The sequence below is a fragment of the Eleutherodactylus coqui genome, chromosome 8 (assembly GCF_035609145.1).
Source record: "Eleutherodactylus coqui strain aEleCoq1 chromosome 8, aEleCoq1.hap1, whole genome shotgun sequence".
Classification (NCBI taxonomy): Eukaryota; Metazoa; Chordata; class Amphibia; order Anura; family Eleutherodactylidae; genus Eleutherodactylus; species Eleutherodactylus coqui.
In genome coordinates, this window is record NC_089844.1 from 148,735,122 (window position 1) to 148,762,328 (window position 27,207).

General features: G+C 45.5%; 1 protein-coding gene across 2 annotated transcripts; it reads right to left on the reverse strand.

Annotated features, from left to right (window-relative positions):
- Nucleotides 1-39: 39 nt before the first annotated feature.
- DRC3 (dynein regulatory complex subunit 3) lies at nt 40-26,932 on the reverse strand. Of its 2 annotated transcripts, none has more exons than XM_066576675.1 (13): nt 26,883-26,932; nt 26,554-26,719; nt 25,340-25,456; nt 20,119-20,285; nt 19,221-19,367; nt 17,872-17,991; nt 16,516-16,628; nt 15,482-15,656; nt 7,648-7,779; nt 6,316-6,387; nt 4,313-4,435; nt 3,796-3,927; nt 40-1,928 (listed from the first exon to the last, which is right to left on the reverse strand). In XM_066576675.1, the coding sequence occupies exons 2-13, from the start codon at nt 26,702-26,704 to the stop codon at nt 1,818-1,820; spliced, it is 1,560 nt and encodes a 519-aa protein (XP_066432772.1). In that variant the 5' UTR covers nt 26,705-26,719; nt 26,883-26,932; the 3' UTR covers nt 40-1,817. The 2 variants fall into 2 exon arrangements, with proteins under 2 accessions (XP_066432772.1, XP_066432771.1); XM_066576674.1 differs by having other exon boundaries at nt 26,805-26,916.
- Between the last annotated feature and the right edge of the window lie 275 nt (nt 26,933-27,207).

A 27,207-nucleotide genomic window follows, 5' to 3' on the forward strand; every position in this document is an offset into this window, starting at 1 on the left:
ATATATATATATATATATATATATATATATATAGTTGAAGTAGTAATAATGTATATGACAGCATGGGAGGATATATATAATGTAGTGACCTTGTGGTCCGGGAAGATGGCCACACCGCTCCTCTGAATACCCGATGCCCACTGGTAGTGTAAAACACTGTCCATTGCTTTGATTGCTGTTCACGTGAACAGTATTGGCCAATCAGAACACTATGTAGTGTCTTAGGCTACTAATGCACAGTGCACATCAACTAGTCAGAGAAGTGACGTGGTCATCTTGGTTTATCTGGGACCAGGGGGTTGCTTTAAAAGGGCTTCCTGAGACCAGAAAAAAAAAACAGCCTACAAAACGATAATTTATAGAAGCCGCCACATCTGTATACCCACCGCTGTATGGACACGGCCTACAGATGCTGTGATGTTATAGCCATTCGCCATTCTGGCTTTAACGGTAACCTTTCACCAGGTTTCCATCTACATAACCATTCCCACATTTTCACATTTTAAAGAACGTGTCCAAATCTGTATAGATTAGTACCCAGTAGGATGCCCTTATAAGCCCTTGCCATATGCTAATTGGCTCTCGGCAGTCCAGTGGGCGTATCCGGACTATTAGAGCTGCTAGCTGCATTCATCCTAAGCAGGCTCCTTCCTTTGACCAACATGTATGATGTCCCCTATGACAGTGAACATGCATGCTAGTGGGTGTTCACTTGTTTTTTTTTTTAGGAACCCATATACTTTAATGAGCGATTTGCGTCCATAAACACAGACTAAAATTGGACATGCTGTGATTTTTCTTTATGCGCAACATTGGTCCCTGTAAAAAATGCCCATCTGAATACACCCATGTAATTCATTGGGTCCGTACGCTGTCCGTATTCAGTCAGTAAAAATTACGGGAAGCGGACTGACAGAAAATACGCCTCTGCTAATAGGACCTTACGTAAACTACTTTTTCTAAGGTCTGCCATCCTACTGGATCCTAATAGACAGACGTGGTTATGTGGTGGGACCAATTTGGTAGAGTGTCTCCTGTTGACGGGTTCCTCTTAAGGCTAACTTCACAGGGGCGAGCGAGATATTCATTTTAATGATAGCGCATCGACATTGGCAATCTCTAGTCCTGTCAAGTGAATGGCACATCTGCATGGCCCATGCTCCATTCACTCAGGACTGACTGGACCCCCGTTCTCAGAAGTGTGGCAGGTGCCAGCAGTCGGAAGCCCACTGATCATGAAGCTAATGGGTTGTGCCAAGATTCTAAATTACCCCTATACACAGGGTAGGGGGATAAGTGTCTGATCCTCAGGGGTGTGACTGCTGGGACACCCACTGATCATGTGATCAGGAGTTCCTATATGAATGAAGTGGCAGTGGAGCATGTGTGCCGCTACTGCATCCTTCTTTGGGAGACTGCCACAGATAACAGGGGCGCTTGTACTTGGCTATTTCCCGCAGTCGCCTACAGATGAATGAAGCGCCAGTGCGTCTGCTTAACCACCCCTTCATTTATTTGGGAGACCTCCATTCTTGTGGTTGATGGGATCCCAGTAGTCAGACCCCAGATGATTCAACACTTATCCACTATCCTGTGGACACAGTAAGTTTAAAACTTGGGATAATCCCCTTAAAGTGATTGCTACTGGTAAGTTGGTAGTTTGTAATATGTTATGGATTTGCGTTAAAAAAAAAAAGTCGTCTTGCTCCTGGAAAACCCTTTTAAATGACCCCAAAACGATACTATTTCCACTCTATTTGCTCTGAGCAGGGAGAGTTGGCTGCTGTGAGCCGCCCCTCAGTTGGCCAGTGGGAATCTCAGATTGGTTCATTGACATCAAGGTTGTCCAGATCATCTCTCAAGTGATCAATGAACGTATTGATCTCTGCGACCCGATTCCGATTCCTCTGCAGTTCTTCCCGATGCACCTGAGAAAAAGCATCTAAAATGAGTGACTCCTAGTGACTAGCATCACCATTTAATTCAAGGATCTGCCCGTGATTTAGAGACCGCACGCATAGCTGGGAGCTTTGGATGAACCTGCCATTTGGTTATATCACATGACCATTACCTGGTGCCGTCACATTGACAGACTACATACATCGATATGCCAAAAGTCCTGGGATAGTAGTAAGTAAATTGATGATGAAGTGCCGATACCTCAGGTGACGCTTGGGAAGACCCACACCTGTATAAGTTATTAGGTGTTATCTCATGGCAAGACATTGTAAATTATCGGAGTGCGAACAAGGTGTGATAGTGAGCGCCAGACGGATGGGACATTCCATTTTCTTAGTTGTGTGGGCATTTAACATTTCTCCATCTACAGTGTCACGTGTACTGGGAAAATGTCATAGAAGGCACTATCACCCACAGTGGCTGCCCACGGGTGCTTCACGATCACGACCGGCGGGGTCTGGCTAGAATTGTTCTTGTGAACAGACAATGGAATCCGACAGAAGTCGCTTCCACATTCAGTGCAGGAGACCCCAGACGTATATCCTGCAAGTCAGGGCAGAAAACCCACCCGAGTGTCTCTGTTACCACCACAACTGCGCACACAGCGCCTCTCCTGGGCTCGTGGGGTTTCTAATTGGACCCTAAAGGATGGGCAACATGGTGTGGCCCAAAGAGTCACGGTACCAGTTGTTTTGAGCTGATGGTAGGGTTTGTGTTTGGTGCACAAACTCTACCATCCACCACAATCGTCAACAAGTGGTTCCCTACTGGTGTGGGGTGGGTTCTTATCACATGGGTTGGCTCCAATGGTCCACCTCAACATGTCATTGACTGATGGCCATTATATTTCACTGCTTGGTGGCCATTTGTAGCCCTTCATGAACTTCATGTATCCCACAATGATGGGATATTTCAGCAGGAGAATGCCATCGGGCCCAAGTTGTCCAAAATTGGTTCAAGGAGCATTCTAGAAACTTCCTATGAATTGTGTAGCCTGCACATTCGTCTAAGTCTTCCTACACATGGCTGAGCGCGATTTTTTTAGGCTGTGCACGTGCAATGTAAATAACACCTCCCATCACTTCGGTGAGGTTGCGATCCTCTGGCGCGGCTTTCAGAAGCATTAGAGGATTGGCAAGTGTTTCCCATTATTTTCAATGGAAAACCTTGTATTACATCCCATGCGGTGTGTCTTCCTGTCCTATTGAAGACAAAAGGCACAGCCAAAGAGAGGATATGCCACGATTTTTTTCTTGGACCGCAATGCGGGAAAAAAAAATCACTCATATATATGCGTGCGAAATTGTGTGTCTTGTAACGCACAAATCTCACGCGATTTTCACGGCCATGTGAAAGAGGCTTTACGTGAGCCCAATCAAGCATTTATGTGATGTGGTGGAGAGACCGATTCTCACCTGAGATCCCGCACCTACAAATATCACAGAGCTGTGAGTCGCTATCCAGACTTCTTTCATCCATGGAATCGATGCCATGTCAAGTTGCTACACTTCTCCAAGCTAAAGGGGATCCTACACGATATTAGTTGCTATCCCGTGACTTTTGGCATTTCAGTGTACAATCGCAGTGTAATGCAGGAAAATAAAATTCCCCATGACTGCACTTCCTGGCACCAGCAATGTACTACAAGCATCAGTATTGCATTGATGGAGAGAGGGGTTGCACTGGCCACCAACATATAACGGCCTCTCAAACACAGTAGATAACACCAATATTACTGCACCTATAACCACAGTAGTAAAACACCAAAGGTTTTAATGTTTGAACCTTACTGGCTGCCGTAGAATAATCCCAAATACACTAAAATCCCAAACTCACCTTTTGTATGAGGTTTGTAGCCCAGTTGTTAATTTTGGTGACCAGTTCATCTTCTCGGTTGTCAATCTTAAGCAGGTGTATGTCATGGGAGGCGCTGACAGCATTCATGATGGTGTCTTTGTCTACGAATAGCTGTAGAAAATGAGTTACTGTGATCAGTGGCTCAACCTAACTGGTTTGTGTGCCATGCTTTACACTGCAGCTATGATTCTCAGATTGTCTGCTACATATAAACAAGGGATCTGATACAAATTAACAAAGATTTCAGTAAACAGGAAGCTGATTTATAAAACGTCATTATGAGCCGTAAAGAATTAGTCCACCAGTATGAAAAATAAGGCTAAATATGGTGTCTGGTAATAGTCCTCAAAACAGTCCAACACTACTGGTCTCCAGGCTGTGCCAAAACTACAACTTCCAGCATGCCCTGCCAGTGTGCGGCTTTCAAGCCATGCTGTCAGTTGTAGTTTTGCATCAGTTTGGAGACCAGTGGTCTCAGGAATAGATAGTACATTACCGCTCGAAGTTCATCGGTCATTTCTTCTTCCATCTCCCCCTTTAGGACTCTCTCCAGCAGGTTAATACATAGCTCTAGGAGCTTCTCGTGGTGCTGGTTCTCCTGGTCCCTGATCTGCGCCATTGTAAGTGACAGGGTTAAGGCAATAGTGAGAATGAAAAATACACAGTGTTTAGTTGTTCGCACCTGCCAGTATGTGGAACTTCACCCTAAGAAATAGTAGCAAGAAGGGGAGGAGACTGTACATGGCAGATTCCAGAGGGAGAAAGCTTCCAAGTCTTCGGGAAAAGCAGATCACACAGGCTCTACCATATCAGAGTGGAAACAGGGAGTATTCAGGAAGAGCAGATCACACATAGGCTCTACCATATCAGAGTGCAGAAGGGAGTCTTCAGGAAGAGCAGATCACACATAGGCTCTACCATATCAGAGTGTAGAAGGGAGTCTTCAGGAAGAGCAGATGACACATAGGCTCTACCATATCAGAGTGCAGAAGGGAGTCTTCAGGAAGAGCAGATCACACATGGGCTCTACCATATCAGAGTGTAGAAGGGGGTCTTCAGGAAGAGCAGATCACACATAGGCTCTACCATATCAGAGTGCAGAAGGGGGTCTTCAGGAAGAGCAGATCACACAGGCTCTACCATATCAGAGTGCAGAAGGGAGTCTTCAGGAAGAGCAGATAACACATAGGCTCTACCATATCAGAGTGCAGAAGGGAGTCTTCGGGAAAAGCAGATCACACATGGGCTCTACCATATCAGAGTGTAGAAGGGGGTCTTCAGGAAGAGCAGATCACACATAGGATCTACCATATCAGAGTGTAGACAGAGAGTCTTCAGGAAGAGCAGATCACACATAGGATCTACCATATCAGAGTGTAGACAGAGAGTCTTCAGGAAGAGCAGATCACACATAGGATCTACCATATCAGAGTGTAGACAGAGAGTCTTCAGGAAGAGCAGATCACATATAGGCTCTACCATATCAGAGTGTATACAGGAAGAAAAGCACACAATGCAGTTTGCAGGGAAATTGATCACATAGACTGTGTATGAATATAGAAAGGAAGGTGAGCACCCATGGCAGACTTTGCATGGGGGGTTCATTTACTTATCAGCATCAGTGTCTGTCTGCACAAGAAAGAAGAGATTTCTCATTGGCTGTAGAAAGAGTGCGGGAATGAAGTATGGTGATACAAGAGTGCTGGTGAAGGCAGCAGCATCCTGAACACACAGACCCTAAATCATGAGTTTTCGGAGAAAGCTGACAAAAGTCAGGGTCTATCCACACGGGCGTATTCTTTAACCGTATTCAGTCCGTATTTTTTACTGACGGAATACGGAAAGAACACTGAACTATTAAATTAAATTGGTGTTTTCAGATTGGCATTTTTTTCTATGCAGACTAATATTGCGCATAAAAAAACGCGGTATGTCCTATTGTGGTTTGCATTCACAGACCAAAATCGCCCGTTATAGTCTACGGGTGTATATAAAATATAGTGAATGCACATTAGCATCCATGTGCACGTGAAAAATGGATGTAAAAAAAGCGCATACGCACCAAAAACGCACATACACATGCAGTGAAACTGGTACGTTCTTCACAGACCAAAATTGCAAATGCCCTGTGAATGAGCCCTAAACGTTTAAGAAAAGTTAGCAATTTCTGTATCACTTCTCTGCTTGCTGTCAGTGAATGTGAGGCTTCATTGTTTACTTCCAGAGGATGAAGAAAACATTGTGGCCATGTGATGATCACACAAGTATGTGAACCTTGCAGTTATGTGATCCTCACAAGATCGGGGCAAACTGTCATCGTCTGAAAGTAAATAATGAAGGCTCCCTATGAACGGCAGCAAGCGGAAGACTTGTAAATCATGGTCAATTGATAAACTAGCAAACGCCATAACTTCTCCTCATACAATATCTGCTGGGGCCCCTTTGATCTGTAGGTTTAGCCTCCGCTCTCTGCAGCCTCGCTCATGAACACGAAGGATATAGGCCCTGCATGGTTTCCAGGAACGTGGACACCAGTTCTGCGATATTTCTCTCATAGTCCTTAATGATTTCCTGCATGGAGATAAATGTACAGGTCATCACCTCTCAGAATGTCGCTGGTTGCTACGGGAAACGCCAGTCATTTCTTTGCAGTTTTTGTGCCCCCCTCCACGGAAGCCATTTTTAATAAGCACTTGTATTCTTCATAAGACAACAATGCCGAGCTATCTTTTCTTAGGATTCTACATTGGATTGTTCCTCCCTTATTCCTCCTGGAAATGCAAGACTAAATTGATAACAGGGCACTATGGTTCCCCTTGTTCATAGGGTGTATCACACTACACAGTCTGATACTGTCAGCATTAATTGGACAGTGTTAGCGTGTTATTACACAAGCACTAGCAGCCACCACTTGCCAATAATTGCCGGGCTGAACCTGCAAGGCCAGATGCAGACCGATAATTAGGAGCAAATCGCAAGCAGTAGAGCAGCTCATGTAATTATGGAATCTTTTCTTAGAACTTTGCTTTTTGCATTCTTTCTGTTGTTCCTCTTGGAAATTTATGGATAAATTGTCAATTGGGTGTGACGATTCCCCTTGTCAATAATATATGTCCCTACACACTCTTAAGGGTACAGTCCCACATAGCAGTTGGCACATGGCTGCCATGTGGCTGGGCCGCAGCCAAGAACCTTGCTGGTGAAACAGGTCCGCACAGATTGCTAATGAATTAAAGGGGTTGTACCAGGATCACAAGTTATAGCCTGACAATGGCATAGGGGATAACTTGCTGATCAGTGGGGGTCTCACAGCTTAATGGAGTGCCAATGCGATTGCTCGGCATTCATTCTGACGTCACTGCAGCCCCCACAGTGTAAGGCAGAAGTAGACACTTGAGATCGTCGGGGATCGACCCCAACTGATCAACACGTTATCCCCTATGCTGCGGATATCCTGTGGACAGGGAATAACTTGTGATCTTGGTACAACCCCTTTAATTGTTCACTGGCTGTATATCATTAATGAAGCAACAACCTACAGCTAGTGAACACTTAATTCATTAGCAAGCCGCGCAGACCTACATCATCGCAGGGTTCTTGACCTCCTCACCACCGCAGCCCAGCTATACACTGTTTGGGACCATACTCTCGGAGTATGTAGGGACACAACTTACTGACAAGGAGAATGGTTAAACCCAATTGCTAATTGATTCATACATTTCCAAGAGGAGCAACAGAGGGAATGCAGAATGTAGTGTTCTGAGAAAAGAACTGTTCCATTCAAGAATTTCCATAAACCTACAAGTCAGGATAGATGAGAAGTCCTCTTACCTCCAGCTGGTCCACCACTTGTATCTCCAGGTTCAGCAATGTGTCCATCAGCTGTGCAATATCCTGACTGTACTGCAATGACTTTGCATCAAGAATCTCAGGTGATGTGATCTGGGAGAGTTCATATAAGAGCTGCCAAGAGAAAAGAAAGGGTGTAAGATGGTACATAGGGCATGCAACAGAGACAGATCTGCTCCAGATAATACTGCAATAAACTGAAGACACAGTTCACACTGGCAATTCACCTGTCTGCTCTTAGACTGGATATAGAGGGCCAGTGAAAAAGCGCCATATAGGCAGGACATGACAAGAACACTGGATGTAACTGTAGCAAACCCTCAGCTGTAAGCAGATTTAGGTGTGTTCAGCCTCTGGATGTAAACAAGAATGTTTCCATTCACTGACAGCAAGTGGAGCTCTTGAAAACAATGAGGAATTGAAACACAAACTATATTCTAAACTATCAGGACTTACTCAAAAGTAACGGCACTTTCATAAAACTTTTGACATGTCATAGGGGTATGTGAGAAGTTTTGATCAGTGGTGTCCAGGTGCTAAAAGCTCGGCTGATCGCTAAGATGAAGGGTTAGTGGCACTCACCAGAGCGTTATGCCCCTTCGGCCATGTTTGTTACCTTCTGGCTGTTCTTGGTAGCTAAAGGCAGACTCGTGGAAGTCTACAGAATTCTATGAGTTTGTCTTCAGCTATTAAGAACAACTGAAGAGTGCTGAATGCAGGCGAAGGAGCACAGCACTGGGGTGTGCACTGCAACCCCTTCATTTCAGTGATCAGCGGGGGTCTCGGCACCCGCACCCCACTGATCAAAACTTTTGACATTTCTCTATGACATGTGAAAAGTTTTATAAAAGTGCAGCTCCCCTTTAAGGCCGGCTCTACACAGCCGAGCATGATGTTGGGCCGAGAATCTCGGCCCGATATTGCGCTTGTCAACGAACGTTTTACTCACGGATGCAAGGTGGTTTTCATACAAAGACGCCTTGCATCACTTCTGTGAAATTCTGATCCTCCGCGCTTGTTTCACGCGCAGCGGAGAATCAGCAAGTGTTTTCCATTGATTTCAATGGTAAACATTACATTGCACGGCATGAGATGTGTTTAACTGTCCCATTGAAAACAATGGTCGATGTGTTTTGAGGGATGTGAAAAAATAGGACATGTAGCAATTTTTTGCCTCACAGCATGCTCTTCTTTATCTGCGCACTTGCGCAGAAAAGGTCCCTATAGAAGTCTATGGGAGTATGCATAATACGCTGCGTAATTCCACAGGAAAGAACAGATCTGAAACTTATAAGGCAAATTAGCCATTTTAATCGGTGCGCTATTTTGCCGTGCATAAATGAACATGCTGTGTGGGCGCAAAAAATACGCCGATGCAACTGCTTGTGAAATCATCTCCCGACGGCAGGTTTAAGGGAGGCTCTTGGGAAATACAGAGTGGAAGGCGAGTTACACCACACTCCCCAAACTTTGTCAAATTTATTAGGACAGCCCCGACTCTTATATACAATTTAATTAAATAGGACACATAATTAACCCCCTTAGAGCAATTGCCTTCCTAGCTAAAAATACTGATTCTCCCAAGAATATCCTAACATGGTCTGTCCATGCCTCTTCATCAAGAATCCCAAATAGACACGTCATGGTTATGGAGTATAGGTATGCCTAAGATTCCTGATAGGAAGTCAATAACTTCTCTCCAGAAGTCCTGAATAATTGGGCATGCCCAAATCATGTGCCAGGAATCTAAGTATGGACTTATACATCTATTACAATTAGCAGAAGAGGTCCTACCCATTTTTTGTAACCTTACAGGAGTACAAGATATAGCTGTATAGGTTTATTTGCCATAGGTGAAACCAATAAAAGTGATTCCTGAAGCGTGTCAAAGATAAAAATGTTCAGCAACGTGCTATAGCCGGGGAAATCAAATGGGCAGTTTTAGATATTATTAAATGAGAGTATAAATTAGATCTGAGGCTCCATGACCCTTGGGACCATAATATACTCTGTCAAAAATAATCCCACCCCCAGAAGAAGTTGTCATTTTGCTACAAAACCCGGCATGCAGTTACAATTCAGACAGATATGTAATGATGAGTTGTGGTGATTTGATGAACAGTCTTGTCACCTAAGGCCATAAAGTGGGTCCCCCTTGGCCTATAACAGGCTGTCGGAGGCTCCTTGTGTGTAGTGACCTCTTCTTCCGCTTGTGTAGAGCTTGTTGGCCATTAGATGCCTCTACGACACAGAGAAGAGATTTCACCCCATTACCAGAGTCTGAGAGGGGCGCATTATTGGGATGTGAGAAGCTGGTTGTATTGACGAATTGTCCCCTACCGGGCCGTTCTTTCTGGACTGTTAAGAGGTGTTGGGACCAGTGGATGTGTGAGGACACACAAGGTGACTGGGCTCAACAGGGTACTAAAGCCTCCATGCCCCCTGTATCACATCTTGTACCCAAGCTAACGGTGGTACAACAGGGTACTGGAGCCTCCATGCCCGTACGTATCACATCTTGTATCCAAGCTAGAGGCAGTACAACAGGGTACTAGAGCCTCCATGCCCGCCATATCACATCTTGTACCCAAGCTAGAGGCGGTACAACAGGGTACTGGAGCCTCCATGCCTGCCCATATTACATCTTGTATCCAAGCTAGAGGTGGTACAACAGGGTACTAGAGCCTCCATGCCCGCCATATCACATCTTGTACCCAAGCTAGAGGCGGTACAACAGGGTACTAGAGCCTTCATGCCCGCCCGTATAACATCTTGTATCCAAGCTAGAGGTGGTTCAACAGGGTACTAGAGCCTCCATACAAGGATTATACATTATATTAATGTTACAATCACACAGAGAAAGTTTTATTCCAGTAACTCCTTCTAGGTGATTGATGTTTTTTGACACTGAGTGTATACTAATCAATGGGTAGTGGGATATTTATGGTGCAGGGGAAGGGAATTGCCTGTTCAGACTTATCTGATTTGCAGATAACGGAAAAACTGAGTACAAAGGAGATTGTACTTTGCTTGTAATTGATCAAAAGGGGGCCTGGGTAGATATGTACATATCTCCAACCGAGAGTATATATGCCAGACTGTTCCCACACATGAGCATCTGATAAGGAATATAGTTCAGGGAGACCTAAATTGTGTCACATAGGCATATCAGCTACGGTATCTCTGAAGTGTCTTAGAATGCCTCCATATGCCGGAGGTCAATTTATGTAAAGGTAAAAGGTTACCCAGAAGGTTGAAGAGGGTTAAAGTTCAGGCCAGGGGGTATTAAGTTGTAAGAAGTATGCTAGGTGCAGGGAGAGGATGGGTTTGCACACAGGGTCAATGATGTATAAGCTGGTTGGCTATGTTGGGAGTGCAGTGCCTGCCGCTTGCTTCGGACTCTTAAGAGTGGAAAGTCGTAATTTGGGTCGAGAGATCACCCAAACAAATGATGTCATGAGAGAATCCATTGTGCGAAGAAATCTGCCAGGAGCAAGAACTGAAGTGTGTTGTAAAACATGTGGGGACTCAGTTTAATAAGATTTATGCCCCCCGCAATCTTCAAACGGGAGGGAAGCCCAAACTTCACATTTACATTGGTCTATAAAAGGACTATATTAAGATCCAGGGAGCGTTTATAGTCGCTCTGAATACCAAGGTATTTGAATTTACTCGTTATAGGAAGGCCACAGAGCAAGTTTGGTTCAATGTAGGGTTGTCTCATGATGTAGGTATAAGGACGGACTTAGTCCAGGTAATACGGAGACCAGAGAATTCCCCAAATCTGTTAATATGGTTGATCGTATACGGGAGAGATGTTTCAGGGTCAGACATGAGATCATCCACGTATAGAGCGGCATGTGACACCTTCATGCCGTGTATTTTCCCTAAAGTTAATAGCTAGGGGTTCAATCGCCAAGGTTAACAATAAGGGGGCAGCCGGCAACCCTGTCTAATACCTCCATGTAGTAGAAAGTAAGGGGAGTAAGAGCCGTTTACTAAGCTGGAGGGGACTTCTATGGTAAAGAGACCCACTAAATGTCACCAAAACCAAATCGCTTAAGGGTGTAAAGTAGAAAACGCCATTCTATACAATCTTCATAGCATCAAGGGAGGCCATAGAAGGATTTCAGCAGGGAGCCCCACACACATTATGTACAGCTAGAAGTTGGGGGAGTATTTCTCTTGATACTTTGCATACACCTCAATTGGGAAGCCATCTCGGCCTGGTGACTTACCCCTTGCCACATCAGAAAGACCCTCAGTGAGTTCATCCAAAGTAAAAGAAGCACCTTAAAATCATTGCTGGTCTGGGGTCAAATTCGGGAAGCTATATCTATCAAGTTAGGTGTTCAGTTCTTGCAGGATATGGTCAAATCTTAAGATCGCTATAAAACTGTTGGAATCCCTCTCTGATGGAATTGCTATCGGTGACGGTTTCTCCCACATCAGAACAAACCTGTAAAGGTTGAGTTTTGAAAAACTAAATGGGCTAAAAGGCCGCTTGATTGGTTACCCAATTTGTGATGGCGCTGTTTAGCAAAAAAAAAAAAGAGGATGCACAAGCCTTTTCCTGAAGAAGCAAAAGATATTGTCTGCCTTGTAGACATAGTGTTCTATTTTCATCAGAAGGGTCATTAATTGTTGATTCAGATGCAGAATAATGAGAGGTCATTTCGTCCTCTGCTTGAGAAGAGGCTCGTTTGACAAACGAAATTGAAGATTTGAAGAAACGCCTTGAAAGTATCCCAAAATACAAGAGAATTAATGTAGGAGTCGTTCTGTTCTAGGAAAAAGTTGATCTGATCGGAGATTCTGATCAAAAAGGGTTAGCCAAAAAGGGTGCGCCCTCCAGCGTCTTAAGGCCACTTGGCCAATGCAGGTCTGGAATTCTACCAAAAATGGGGAATGGTTTGATACCGCCCTTGGGAGATAAGTAACATTAATCACAGCAGTACAGGCTTGAGCATTACCAAATAGATACGGGATTGTTACTAGAGATGAACGAATATGCTCGCTAAGGCACATTACTCGAGCGAGTAGTGCTTAGCCGAGTATCTCCCCGCTCGTCTCTAAAGATTTGGGGGGCGGGGAGCGGTGGGGGAGAGCGGGGCCGCAACTCACCTGTCACCTGCGCCGGCCCCCGAATCTTTAGAGACGAGCGGGGAGATACTTGGCTAAGGCGAGTGATGTGCCTTAGCGAGTATACTCGCTCATCTCTAATTGTTACCAATAGAATGGCAAAAATATACGGGACCGTCTGGGTGTCTAATTCTCAAAATGTTCTTCTGGATCACTGACTATTTGCCCCGGTTCCCATCTAACTGTTTTATATACCAGAATAGAAACCCCTCTAGAATAAGAGGAATAAGTGTTGCCCACTGGACCCATGGGTTCTGTAGCTGCACAGTTTTATCAGGTATTAAATGGTTCTCCTGGAGGCACACAAAACGTGTATTATGTCTCAGAATGTATGAAAAAATCATGCCCCGTTTTCTAGGACCCCCATCCCTTTCACATTCCACGACAATAGTGTGAAACTAGCATATCGACCGTCGATAGCGATAAGGGCAGAGACTAATAACACTGAGCCAATTGAGGTTCAGCCAATCCTCAGCTTTGTTGCAAGTAGAGAAGATAACTCTGTTGTGGCGAATGATGAGCAGACGGGCCGGATACGCCATGAAGTACGGAATCGAGACATCCCGTAGGCATCGATTAACACTGATGATGAGGCCTTGGTCTTTTGGAGAACAGCCGAGAAATTGCTGAGCAGATGAGTCAGCATTGGTTTCGGAGCGGCCCCAGGTGGTCGTGGTCGTGCCGCAACTTTGTAGGCTCTCTCAATAGCAAATGCAGCAGAGAATTCAGCATCAGGAAGGAAATCTCTCAGCCATTTTTCCATGAATTTGCAGGAACTTTGGCCCTCCGAGCACTCAGACCTAGATTGCGAGCTGCAGTCACATATCAGTTCTGCCACTTTGGTATGGGCAGGTAAGACAGGAACCTCTAATTGAGGAACATGGTCCTCTACCTCACTCATAAAAGCCCCACATTAATTTTGACCTCCTCAAATTTACCCGTCTACAAGGTGGTACTGGATTGAATTGCATTTAGCAACTGGGCAGTGACTCGACAGAGGGTAGGCTAGGTCTCGTTGGGTGAAGAGGCCACATGATCACGGCCAGGTGAAGACTGCTCTGAAGGCCTAGAAGAGTCATGTGTGTTATCAGCGGTTGGCTTATGCGCAAACTCCTTTAGCTGGTCAGATAGGGACAAGAAAAAGTTGTGATTCTCAGTGGATGACTTGTAATTCCCCCGCTTGCGACAGGATGAAGGAGTTATGATTGCAGTTGATTGGAGACTGAAATCTCCAACAGAACTATATCGGAAGTGGCTGATCAAGTGGACTAGTCCAATATACAGTAGGCTCTTTAGGTAAACCCCAGTGTAACTGGAAAGTCACAAATAGAAACACAGGGTCTAATAACTATGCGGAGGGTGTTATAATATAAGCTTTATAGTCCCACTTATAACTGCCAGATGTACAGTGTAAAGAAGACCCCAGCCATCGGCTCTGACGGGGGTTACTATAAGCTACCCAAGCAAAGTGCTGGTATATATTTGTTGCTAAAAGTTCCAACATGGCGGTGACCCCTATACACAGCCCAGGTGGTGCAGAGGACCTTTATATGTCGCTTGCCCCCCTGTAAGGTGTGCCCTTCAGGGAACGGAGCCAGGTACTGTTATGTCAGTGGGGCAGGGTTCTTAAAGAGATGGAAGTAGGGAGCAGCTGGGAGGTGCCTTACTGCAGCCTGTAATGCAGTGCTGGATTGCGGTTTGTCCCTCCATCAACACTCCAGGACCCGGAGGTGAGATTGTCCCGATCTCTGCGGCAGGAGAGTTTCAAACGCCGTGCTAAACACTGTACAATACCTCCATTGATTTCAATGGGGCTTCGTAGACTAACATTCGAATGCCGCAATTTTTGAATGCTGTCTGCTCTATTTTTGTACGTTTAGGCTCTTTTAACGCTCCTCATTACCCTTTACAATGATGGGGTGCGGTAAGGAGTGCTGTAGAATGTGTTCAAAAACGCAGCTCGAAATTGTGGTAAAACACAGCATTTTGCTAACGCCTGTGTGAGAGCGGCCTAAGTAGTATCTGGCCAGAACTGCGTCTGCAGACACAGGATGGGGTCAGGATGATAGGTATCCCGCAGAGCTCAGCTCGGATGAGTCTCCGCCATGTTGGCCGCAAGCCACGCCCACCCCCGTCATGTTCTATTTTTGCGCAAATCTTTTTCAAGAAGCATCTGTTGTTTTCTACTGAGCATAAAAAAACACATTGCAGTCACATGCCATGCGATTTTCATGTGAGTGTGATGCATTTTAATGCAAATTACTATGCGAAGCACAAGGAAAAAAAACAGGAGGTGCAGAACAGAGAAAAACGCAAGAAAATAGCATGAAAATTGCATGGAAAACTATCAGTTTTTTACTAACCAAAATCATTCTTGCCCGAGTGAATATAGCCTAAGCCTTATAAAACTCCTGGGTGACGGTGTCCTCCTTACTCAGGCTTGAGAAAGACCATTATAGGTCGAAACGTTGCCTGTCTGCACTTTTAATATGAAACAATAAAGATTTTTGCATTTTTTTAACCACCATGTCTGCTACCGCTCTTCTATATGCTGTTTCGGACTTTGGTTCATGGTCCCATAGATGGCTTTGTAATCTTTTTTCCACCTTACCCTGGTTGGGAGTGAATCTGAGGGTGTGTGCTGCTGGACCCTATACCTTGGCGTCCTCCTTACCTCATTGTTCTTTGATTGAAATTCTTGGATTTTCCCAGCTCCGGCCTCCTGGTTTTCCATCACAGCTTCTTGCAGACATTCATTGAATACAGCCATCTCAGCCTCTCTCTTTTCATGGTGCTTAAGACCGTACTCAAATATATTCTGGCAGACTTCAGTGCACTTAGTCCTATAGGTGAGGTTCAGCTAAGGAATCACACAGACAGAGCTGCTAGTACTGTTATCGTGGGATGAGTGGTGGGAAATCAATCTCAACAAGACTTTTAGGGATCAAATAAAGAATTACCATACTGCCATGATAATACTGCCATATACCGCTCAAATAATATGCAAATAATAATAATCCTTGCTGAAAGAACTTACACAACATGATCACTATATCAGAGACCCCCATCTAGTAGAACGTTGGACCTCCTTTGGGCATTAGAACTGCAGCACGGTGCAACAGAAATCTAGATTCATCTGACCAGGTGATGGTTTTCCGCTGCTCAGTGATACAATTTTTGGCCCCCGGAGTCTCGTTTTTCTCTTTCTCTTAGACACAATGGTGCTGGAACTGGTAATCTGCTGTTATATCCCATAAGGAACGGCGAGTTGTACATTCAGACACGTTAGTTGGAGCACCGGTGTTGTATTCAGCTGCTCTTGACTGTACCGCTTTTGTTGGTCAGAACGATTCCCGACATCCTCCTTTGACCCCTTTAGGTAATGAGTTTTTTCCGTCCACAGGATCACCTCTTCCGTTAGATGTTTTTCCTCAATCATGCCATTCTCAGTATACTCGCCACTCCATTGCACGAGAAAACCTCATGTGATTGGCAGTATGATACTACCATATAAAGCCCACATGACACAATAATTCAGTTTCCCACCACTAAATACTAAAAAATGATACACCATTTTAGTTTCCGCCTTCTGAGGGCTATGGTCATTTTCCCAGTTTGCTACCATCTATAACCATCTCTGTTCCCGGATTAGAGGAATTCATTGTACATAAGCTCATCTGTAGGTAACTGATGCACAAAAAAGGATATGGTTCCACAAGTTCAGCTACAGCAGGAAGCGTCGACAGCCGAGTTCCTTCCACGTCCTCCGCATACATATTCTCAAAAAGATAGGGGCCATTTAGATACTCCACGTAGGCAGCCTTGGAATAAATGTGTTATGCAATTGTTAACGAAAGGGATCACTTCTTCTCAAGGGCTTTACACAGAAAACACACGGACCCATTGACTTTAATGCGGCTTTTTAAACATGCAAAAACATGTACATGGACCCGCAGTCCATGCAAAAGAATCTCAGCATGTCTTATTTTCAGACATATTACAAACGAGAATAGGACACGCCCTGCCCAATGCCCGTGGGGCTCGAATAGCACATGGAGCTGCATCCGTGTTGTTGTCCGATGTGAGCTGCAGTTGAGAATCTCTGGTGCAACTCCCATATGCCTGTGGCAATAAGCCCTAAGAGTAAAGCCTTGTTCACATGGTGGAATTTGCCCAAATTCACAGCGAAATCCAAATCATTTTAGAATTCTATTGTTTGCTATGAAAATCCGCGCCAAAGTCATCTGGAGAAGATTTTTCCACCATCAGATTCTTAAATCCATGTGGTGGAAAACAATTTATTGACATGTCAATTCTTGGAGCAGTTTCTATGTGGAAACCACACCGAGCTGCTACATGTGGATTTGCACCATTGACGGGGGCTAAATTCGTGTGCTGATCTGCACCAAAATCCACATCAGAACTCTAAGGCTCAACCTTGGAGTCCTGCCGCAGATAAAACTGTCTGATCCCCTACAGGGATCTCATACTCTACAGCCAGTGTGAACAAGGCCTAAAGTTTTGGCCATGAGTTTTCAGCCTCACTAGTCAATAAGATGTCCATGAATTGAGAGATAATATTGTCTTAGGATGTGCTGGTGTATATCCAGCCCTCCGGCACAAGTACAAATCCACCCTGGATGAGAGCATTGGATATATTGGACCAGGCGTGCCCTTCATACACTAAAATGAGGTGCCAGACTTGTCAGCTGGTCAAATCAAAAACGTATGCAGTCAATGCTTTTAAATCCCGTGTAACCACGCTGGAGGGAAACTCTGCCAGATCACCATATATAGAGAAAGGTGGTTCCCAACCAGGGTCCACCCATGTTACCGCTATGTGCAGCACTGTAACCCTTTACTATTGTCGAGGAGCTCTAATCATGTTAAGGGTGGATTTGACCAGCAATAGCCATGACTGGGAACATGGAAGGGATGGGGTGCACTATTGGTCACTATGAAAGCATGTGAGGGGAGGAGACTGGGGGTGTAACATCAGGCCCCTCCCACAATTACAGACAACTAATTATGTATTGCGACACAATTCTATAACTTTCGGAGTACCTTGTGCCTGTCCAGCTCTTGCTGATCCTTCTCCTCTTTTTCTCGCTTTAGTCTCTCCAAGGTCTCGTTTTGGCTCAGCTCCTCGATAGAATACTGGTACTTCACCTTAGCAATGTCCCTCTATGGTACAAGATGGAGGTGGTTAGTGGCCTTTATATGAGGTTTTATCAGAACTCTGGACCTTAAAGGTGTTGTGCCAAGTTATAAAGTTATTCCCTATCCATAGGATAGGGGATAACTTTATGATTGTGAGGGAGTGACCCTAGGGACTCCCTCCAATCCCAAGAACGGTGGTCTAAAAGGTGTCTGTATGAATGGAGTGAAGGACACGCATACACACTGCTCCATTTCTATGAAAGGGAGCACTGGAAATTGCTGAGTACAAAAGCTCGTCAATCTCCGTTGCTCCTATTGAAATTAATGAAGCAACCTCCACTTTACTCATGTAAGGACCTTCAGGTCCCCTGTTCCAGGCATTGGTAGGAGTTTCAGCAGTTTAACCCCTCTGATATCCAGTATATAGAGGATGGCTTTATAACTTTGCACAATCCCTTTAAAAAGGTTCTAAGCTTTGGACAATCCCTACTTGCTAGAATGATAACCTGGCAATGAGGTGAACATAAAGTGTCCCTCCTTTGGGACCCCAGTTATTAGCTGTAATGCATGAGGAAACTTGGCAGTAAATGTTCAGTTTCCCTGCAGTGCCCCCACTGCATCAATAGTAAATCAGCGGAGATCTGCTGCCCAGGATCTTCACTGATCAGCTGCTCACCAGGCCAATGCGCTTGTGTGATACAGCTCTATTCTCCTGGCAGTGGCCAGACTTGGTATTGCAGGCAAAGTTCCCATTGAAGTGAAAAGGAACTTTGCATGTAATACCACGCCTGTTCACTGCAGTGAAAGTGTGGATGAGTGCTTCCTGCAGAAATCAGCTCAGTGTACAAATTACACCAGTGTGGTGGACATCTGATCAGTGGGGGTCCTGGGTGGCAGACCCCAGCCAATCTACTATTGGTGGCCTAACCTGAGCATAGGCCATCAATAGTTTAGAACTAGAGAAGCTCTTTAAAGGCGACCTTTCAGAAGGAATTTGTGGATGTTTTTCTACTGATGACCTATCCTCAGGATCGGTCATCAATAGATGATTGGTGGGGGTCCGCCACTTAGGATGCCTGCCAATCAGCTGATTTCCAGCACCACTGTCACTGCCGACAGTGCAGGAAGCACACTGCCCACGTCTGTAATGCTGCGTCCCAGATTGGTATTGAAGGCGCAGCTCCCTGGGTCTTTGCGATAACTTGGTGCTAGCTAAGAACTAGTGTTTGCCTTGTGTGTGACAATAAACATACTATGTTCTCATCTATGAGTCTGAAGTCCATGTACACAAGGTCCGGCAGATGAGCTGCTATGAATAACTTATATTGTTCGTCTTCAGAAAGTGGATTTCCTGACAGATTTAGGGTCCTCAGCTGCTGGAATCTCCGAAGATAGATGAGCTGGCGGCAAGAACATAACACGTTACTATGTCATATCACACATTTTCTAGCTTTTTTTACATCAGTCACGTTATACTGGTACACAGGACCAGAAAGCACGACAGATTGCTTCCAGAAGAATTAGTGGACCTTGAATTGGTACAACCAATGAAAATGCTTTCAATCAGTCAGACCAATTTGGATCTTCTTCAAAATATTGTTCCAGTCATGAAGGGTTAAAGGGAGGCTGTTAGGTCTTTAGCTGCGGGCACTACATTATAGTGATACACGCACTCGGTGCAGCGGTCTGTCACTTATACAGATTGGTCTTGGGGTTTTGGAGAACTTACATTTCAAAGTTTGCAGCGTGGGGCAGAGATTAGTCTGGTGGCTCATTAATATTCATATATTCATGCTGAACCCAACCCTTTTGGTGCTGATTGACAGGTCTCGCCTTATTACTGTGCATACAGAGACCTGTTGATTCCTGGCAGGCAGCGGAGAGAGCAGTGAATATATGAATATTAATGAGGCACATCGGACTCTTCTCTGCCCTGCGCTGCACGCTTTCACATATAAGTTTTCCAAAACCTCTTAACCGATCTGTACAAGCGGCAGACCACTGAAGCATGTCTGTGACTGTACTAGTGCCCATAGTTATGGAGCCGTTAGAGACCTGACAGGTTCCCTTTAATGCTTTACAAAAATATTGGAACCCAATTGAATTGGGGGCACATCATACCCCACTCCCAGACTCCAAGTCCCGCCTTACATTTTCCAGTGACGTCAGGTTGTTGTTTCCCATGGACAGGATCTGCAGGTTCTTCAGGCTGTCCATATTCTGGAGGACTGAGATGCGGTTGTTGTACAGACTGAGATCCTCCAGCTTCCTGAGCGCGCTCAAGCCTTCAATCACCTCAATGTTGTTGAATGACAGATCTGTAAGATAAATGCAGAATAACTGGGCAGCTGACCACAATCTCCAACAGCACTACAAGACATTGAGTGCACAGTACGGTAGGGTATCAACACACCAAAAAAACAAAATAAGGCCAAAGACATCTTGATTCTATATTCGGGATCCCCAACCATCTGCTGATCGTCCGGCTTGCTGTCCAGTGCTCTTCCACTTCCTGCTCAAGACAGGATGTCAGTAACAGCAGCAGGAAGTAGACAAGCAGCGCAGAGCTCCCACTGATGTCAATGGGAGTAAAGCAGACACTCCCACTTCCTCCTTGGTTCGATGATGACAATGAGCGGCGAACCTCCATCTATCAACTAATTATGGCCTATCCAGTGGATAGGATATAAATTGAAAAAAGCCCAAACTACCGCTTTAAAACCTATAAAGGGCACAAATAATACACCCCTTAGCAAAATATAGGCAACTTCAATGTTGTCACTAAATGGCATACCATGCTATCTGTATGAATACATCTGTATAGTGTTCATTCGGGTTATATGATCTCATCACGGTATATGTCTGCTGTTCTGTTTTTACCAACAATCATTCGATCCTGATATACAGTTGGTGAAAACAGTATATTGGGCGTTATAATGTGATATGATAATATAACCCAGGTGAATATATACAGGTGTACAGATACAGGCGTATTCGTACACACAGCATGATTATGTCATATTAGTGTCAAGTCTGTACAGGTAACCGACCAATAGATTGTGGGACAGGCTGAATGATGTGAACACAGGGGGTTACTAGCTGTGCAAGACAATTTAGCAGACGATGGTAGCAACAGAAGTGAGGCCTAAGATTTTTCACTGATCTGCCCTGACTGGACCTGACAATAAAGCGAAACATCCATCCTGAAAAGGGTGACCCCACTACTGGAACCTCACTAGATTCCCTATATGTTCCTATATGTAAAATGAAAAAGGAGAATATGTGATGGCAGAGCAGAAGAGAGAAGGCAAAACAACAAGACGAAGTCAAAGTCCGAGAACAACAATAGTCTGAACAGTCATGGTCTGATGTTCACAGGCCATAAAAGGAAGGGACACAATAAACACTCAGAAGCTCCAAGGCAAAAAAAACCCCCAACCACTGAGTTAGGGCCCTTTTATACTGAACGATAATCACTCATATTCTCCATGGATTGCAGGAATATAAACAATACCACACTGCGCAACTAATTTTTTAAAAATGTTCATAACAGAAAGTAATTGATAGGTTTCTGTAAAATTAAAACATGCGGATTACACTGGTAAAACTAAATAATAGCAGCACGTCTCATTTTCAAGTTAATTAACCCCTTAGTGACCAAACATTTTTTGTTTTTGTTTAAAAAAATCATAACTCCTTTATTTATCCATCGACGTCGCTGTATGAAGGCTTGTTTTTTGTGGGACGAGTTGGATTTTATAATGGTGCTATTTAATGTACCATATAATGTACTGAAAAACTTTTAAAAATTCCACCATCTTTCGGTGCGTCTTGTTTCTACAGCCCACAAACTGCAACAAAAATGACCTGATAACTTTATTCTATGGGTCAGTACGATTACTACGATACCAAACTTTGTAGTTTTTTTTTGCTGTACTACTTTTTTGATTCTTTTATTTAGTCTAACCAATGACCTGTAAAAACACAGTTCATTAATTACAACTTACTGGTGGATGGTTTGCAGTGTTTACGCCACGTGGAAACATACCCTATATGTTACATGAACCCACCCTTATAGTGTTCAGTCAGCAAGCAATGTGTAACAGTTGCGCAGTCACTTTTGTTATTCTTTTTATTACGCAAGGTTAATGGCGAGCCGACTGAATTAATTGTATAGGCAGATTTCCAAAAAATGCAATACAACGGCAATTGGATTACATTATTCCCCATAATTGGAAAACCTTACATGGCAGAAAAAAACAGATATCATATTTGAATTCAGCGCACTAAAATTACTATAAACCGCCTATCTGCTTATCGGTTACAAAAATTGTGTTACACAGTGTAATCATTCAGTGTAAATGCCAGCAGAAACGGAATGATTCATTCGTCGTTCAGTTACTGTACACATAAAAATCAAAAGATAATCGGGCCGTGTAAACAGGCAATTGTTTGGCTATTTCCGCTTGTCTGGAGCTTGTTGACCACTAGATGCCTCTACGACGCAGAGAAGAGATTTCACCCCGTTACCAGAGTCTGAGAGGGGCGCATTATTGGGATGTGAGAAGCTGGATGGTCGTATCGGTGAATTGTCCCCCCGTTCTGACCAGACTGTTAGGATGTGTTGGGACCAGCGGATGTGTGAGGACACAGAAGGTGACCGGGCTCAGGACCCCCGACAGACCACCAGTAGAGAGGAGCGCCTGACCAGACTGCTAGAAGGTGTTGGGACCAGTGAATGTGTGAGGGCACACAAGGTGACCGGGCTCAGGACCCCCGAAAGACCACCGATAGAGAGGAACATCTGACCAGACTGTTAGCGGGTATTGGGACCAGTGGATGTGTGAGGGCACACAAGGTGACCGGGCTCAGGACCCCCCGACAGATAACCAGTAGAGTGGAGTGTCTGACCAGACTGTTAGGAGGTGTTGGGACCAGTGGATGTGTAAGGGCACACAAGGCGACCGGGCTCAGGACCCCCGACAGACCACCAGTAGAGAGGACCCTCTGACCAGACTGTTAGCAGGTGTTGGGACCAGTGAATGAGGGCACGCAAGGTGACCGGGCTCAGACCCCTGACAGACCACCAGTAGAGAGGAGCTTATGACCAGACTGTTAGGAGGTGCAGGGACCAGTGTATGGGGGCACACAAGGTGGCCAGGCTCAGGACATCCCCTACAGACCACCAGTAGAGGAGAAGCATCTGACCAGACTGTTAAAAGATGTCGGGACCAGTGGATGTGTGAGGGCACACAAGGTGACCGGGTCAGGACCCCCCGACAGACCACCAGTAGAGTGGAGTGCCTGACCAGATTGTTAGGAGGTGTTGGGACCAGTGGATGTGTGAGAGCACAGAAGGTGACCGGGCTCAGGACCCCCGACAGACCACCAGTAGAGAGGACCATCTGACCAGACTGTTAGCAGGTGTTGGGACCAGTGAATGGGGGCATGCAAGGTGACCGGGCTCAGACCCCCGACACTCCACCAGTAGAAAGGAGCAAAGGAGCGTCTGATCAGACTGTTAGGAGGTGTTGGGACCAGTGAATGAGGGCACGCAAGGTGACCGGGCTCAGACCCCCGACAGACCACCAGTGGAGAGGAGAGTCTGATCAGACTGTTAGGAGGTGTTGGGACCAGTGGATGTGTGAAGGCACACAAGGTGGCCGGGCTCAGGACGTCCCTACAGACCACCAGTAGAGAGGAGCGTCTCACGAGACTGTTAGGAGGTGTTGGGACCAGTGGATGTGTGAGGGCACAGAAGGTGACCGGGCTCAGGACCCCCCCGACAGACCACCAGTAGAGAGGAGCGTCTGACCAGACTGTTAGGAGGTGCTGGGACCAGTGTATGGGGGTACACAAGGTGACTGGGCTCAGGACGCCCCCTACAGACCACCAGTTGAGAGGAGCATCTGACCAGACTATTAAAAGATAACGGGACCGGTGGATGTGTGAGGGCACACAAGGGGACCGGGCTCAGGATGCCCGACAGACCACTAGTAGAGAGGAGCGTCTGACCATACTGTTAGGAAGTGTTGGGACCAGTGGATGTGTGAGGGCACACAAGGTGATCAGGCTCAGGACCCCCCAACAGACCACCAGAAGAGAGAAGCGTCGGATCGTCCAACAAGCACTATCAGCCCCAACTGTTTTGTTGTCTGCCATCCAGAGATTAGTAGCGCCATCGTTACAACCCTGTGTCTGTCTGAACCATTTCCAGGCTCTTGGCTGAAGGACATTTAGTCTCATAGCGCCCATTACATGTACTGGCTTTCACGCCCGCTGTTGCCTCTGTTTGCAGGAGTGTTGCGAGCGCCGAAATTGGACTGCTACGCAGTGGAACCGGGTGGTCTTCAGTGATATACCCTGGTTTAGTTTTGGCACTGACGATGCCATGTTCATTTTCTGTGAGACCTAGGGGTAAGCGCCTCAATCCTGCCTTTGCTGTGGAGTGGCACACTGCCCCCTGCTGGTGTGATGGTCCTGGGGGGGCCATCACATACAACAGTCAGTCACCCCTAGTAGTGGTACGAGGGACGATGACAGCTCAGTGTTACGTTCAGGACATCCTGCAGCCACATGTGTTCCTCTCATGGGGGCTTCCAAGAATGCGTGCCACCGCCTGAATCACTTCAATGGAAACTGCTAGGGATAGCAAACCGCTTGAACTTGGCAATCTCTGGCAGTTCTTATTGAAGTAAATAGAGCAGTGGCATGTCCCCACTGTCAAAATTCAGGGATGCGCCAAGAGCAATATCTTTGCATTGATGGGGGTCCCAGCAGTAGGATTCCCACCAATTGGTAAGTTATCCTCTATACTGTGGATAGTAGATAACTTGTCAAGATGGGAATTCTCCTTAGGGCGCCCACCCACTGGCGTTTTTTTTTCCCTGCGAAATTCGCAGCATTTTTTTTCTGCAGGGGTCTATGGGACTTGTAATGTTAAAATTGCGATCGCGCAAAATCGCAATTTACCGCGAATTGTGGTAAATTGCGATTTTGCGCGATCACGATTTTAACATTACAAGTCCCATAGACCCCTGCAGAAAAAAAAGCTGCGAATTTCGCAGGGAAAAAAAAACGCCAGTGGGTGGGCGCCCTAAGGGTAAAGGCACACGTAGCAAAATGTTGCTGCATGGAAATTAAGCTGCTGTACGGATTTTTAAATCTGCAGCATGCCAACTTCTGCTGCAAATTTTCATTCACCCTTTCCAATGTAGACATGCAGATTTTGCTGCTGATTTTTCTACCCAAATCCTAGATTATTGGATGCTGGATGAAAGGAATGTCCCAGTGGATGGTCGGTAATGGTTTTGGTATGTGCAATGTCCAAAACCAGAGATAACAGCCATAGAAAGGAAAGGAGCTTACTTACCGAGCCAAACCAAATGGACTAAGGTGTCCAGTCCCTGGATCTTCTCGATGATGTTGTTGTCCAGTTGCAGTTTAGTCAAGTTGTGGAGCTGCCACAGATTATCCACCTTCAGGACGTCTGAAAGAGGAGAGTCAGTATAAATCTATCATGTGCCATTAGACTTACATCGGATCAGTTGGGGTCCAGATGAGTGGGGGTCCGGGCTGCAGAGCGGTTCACTGATGTGTCCTTGTGGGACACCCCCTTTAAAGTATATCACGCTCTAAAGCCGGCCTCTCGTGAGGGTGTGCATACTTGTGCACTCATGAGCTCCACTTTTTTTGCGGAATGAACATTACTTTTTTGCACTGGCATCGCATTTCAATGTACTTTTTGCAAGTTCGCGGCACGTGCATTTGTATACGCCGAAAACCCCCCCACTGATACTCCCAGCCAATGAAATGGCTAATTAATGAATTCAAGATGTGTTTTTATTCCTGCGCAATTACACAGTGTTTCTCACATCTCCTACCATACTGCGTGCGCATTTGCACATCCCCGTTGACTTCTATGGAGTCTTCTGGTGAGGGAAAATAGAGCATGCAGCGTTTTTTGGTTTTTTTTGTGCATTACCAAAATGTGCAGCAAAGAAAAAAAAACACTTATGTAAATTAACCCATTGAAATCAATGGGCCCTTTCACTGCATATTGCATATGCAAATTTTTATGTGCAGACATGCGGGCAAATTCATCCGTGTGAAACCGGCCTAAGTGTGCGCTTTCATATACGCTCTGAATGCATATGGAGCTACAGTGTGGCCTTGTATCCGCCGTATTAAGGTGGTCATTCCACAAAATCAAGCTATCCCCTATCCACAGGATTGCTGATTGGTGGAAGCCTGATCGTTCTGCCCCCCTCCGATCCCGAGAGCTGGGACCACTGTGTCCAGGAACGAAGGCAGTGGTGGTCGCACATGTGTGCTGATGCTCCATTCATTACAATGCGACCGCTGACGATAGATTTCAAGTGCCACCGTCACTGCTGTGGTTCCTGGATGCACCGGACCCCGGTTCTCAGGATTGTGAAGGTCCCAGCCTTCGGACTTCCTCCACTTTGTAAGTTATCTCATCCTGTGCAGATAGGGAATAACCTGCTTCCATAGGACGACTGCGCTAAAAGTTCGTACAACGCTGCTTTGCAATATGGCTGTGTGTATGCGGTATAGGGTTCTTACTTTTGAAATCAAGGCGCAAACTAGTAACATCCTCAAAGCTGATGCCCTCCATCTTGGCAATGCGTCCGGCTTCACCCTGGGGACCTTGTTCCTCCACAGCGCTCCTCAGCATCTCATCGTCTATTACATTCGGCTCCACTGTGTTACACATGGTGCTCAGCTTCAGCTGCGGACAAGGAGAATATTTGTGTCATACCAGAACTGCAAACTAAGTCAATAGAGCATGATCAAGAATTTGTATATTCACTGACTGCAAGCAGAGATCTTGAAAATGCTGAGGAACTGACGCAGAAAGTTTATTAGAATGTTGCGGGATCTTCTATAATAACCTGAGTTGTCCGCAGTGATAGTATAGCGTTTTCTTGTTGCTAAGGAAACGGCACACGTGATGAATATTGACAAATGAATGAGCGCTACCTGAAATGAGCAATCTAGCACATAAAGTTTTAGTATACAAAAAAATGCTAGCCAATAGGAATGGTTTGTCGAGGAACGTCAGGGGGAGGCGGGCATTCATCGTGACCAAGCAATGTCATGGAGTATCGACCAATCAGCAGGAATGGGCGGGCTCTGCGCTGTCATCCACAGGGGGGCGGGATCAAGGGATATTTAGGGCAGATTATGTTTATTTTTGATTGGTCTACGCTTCTGTAA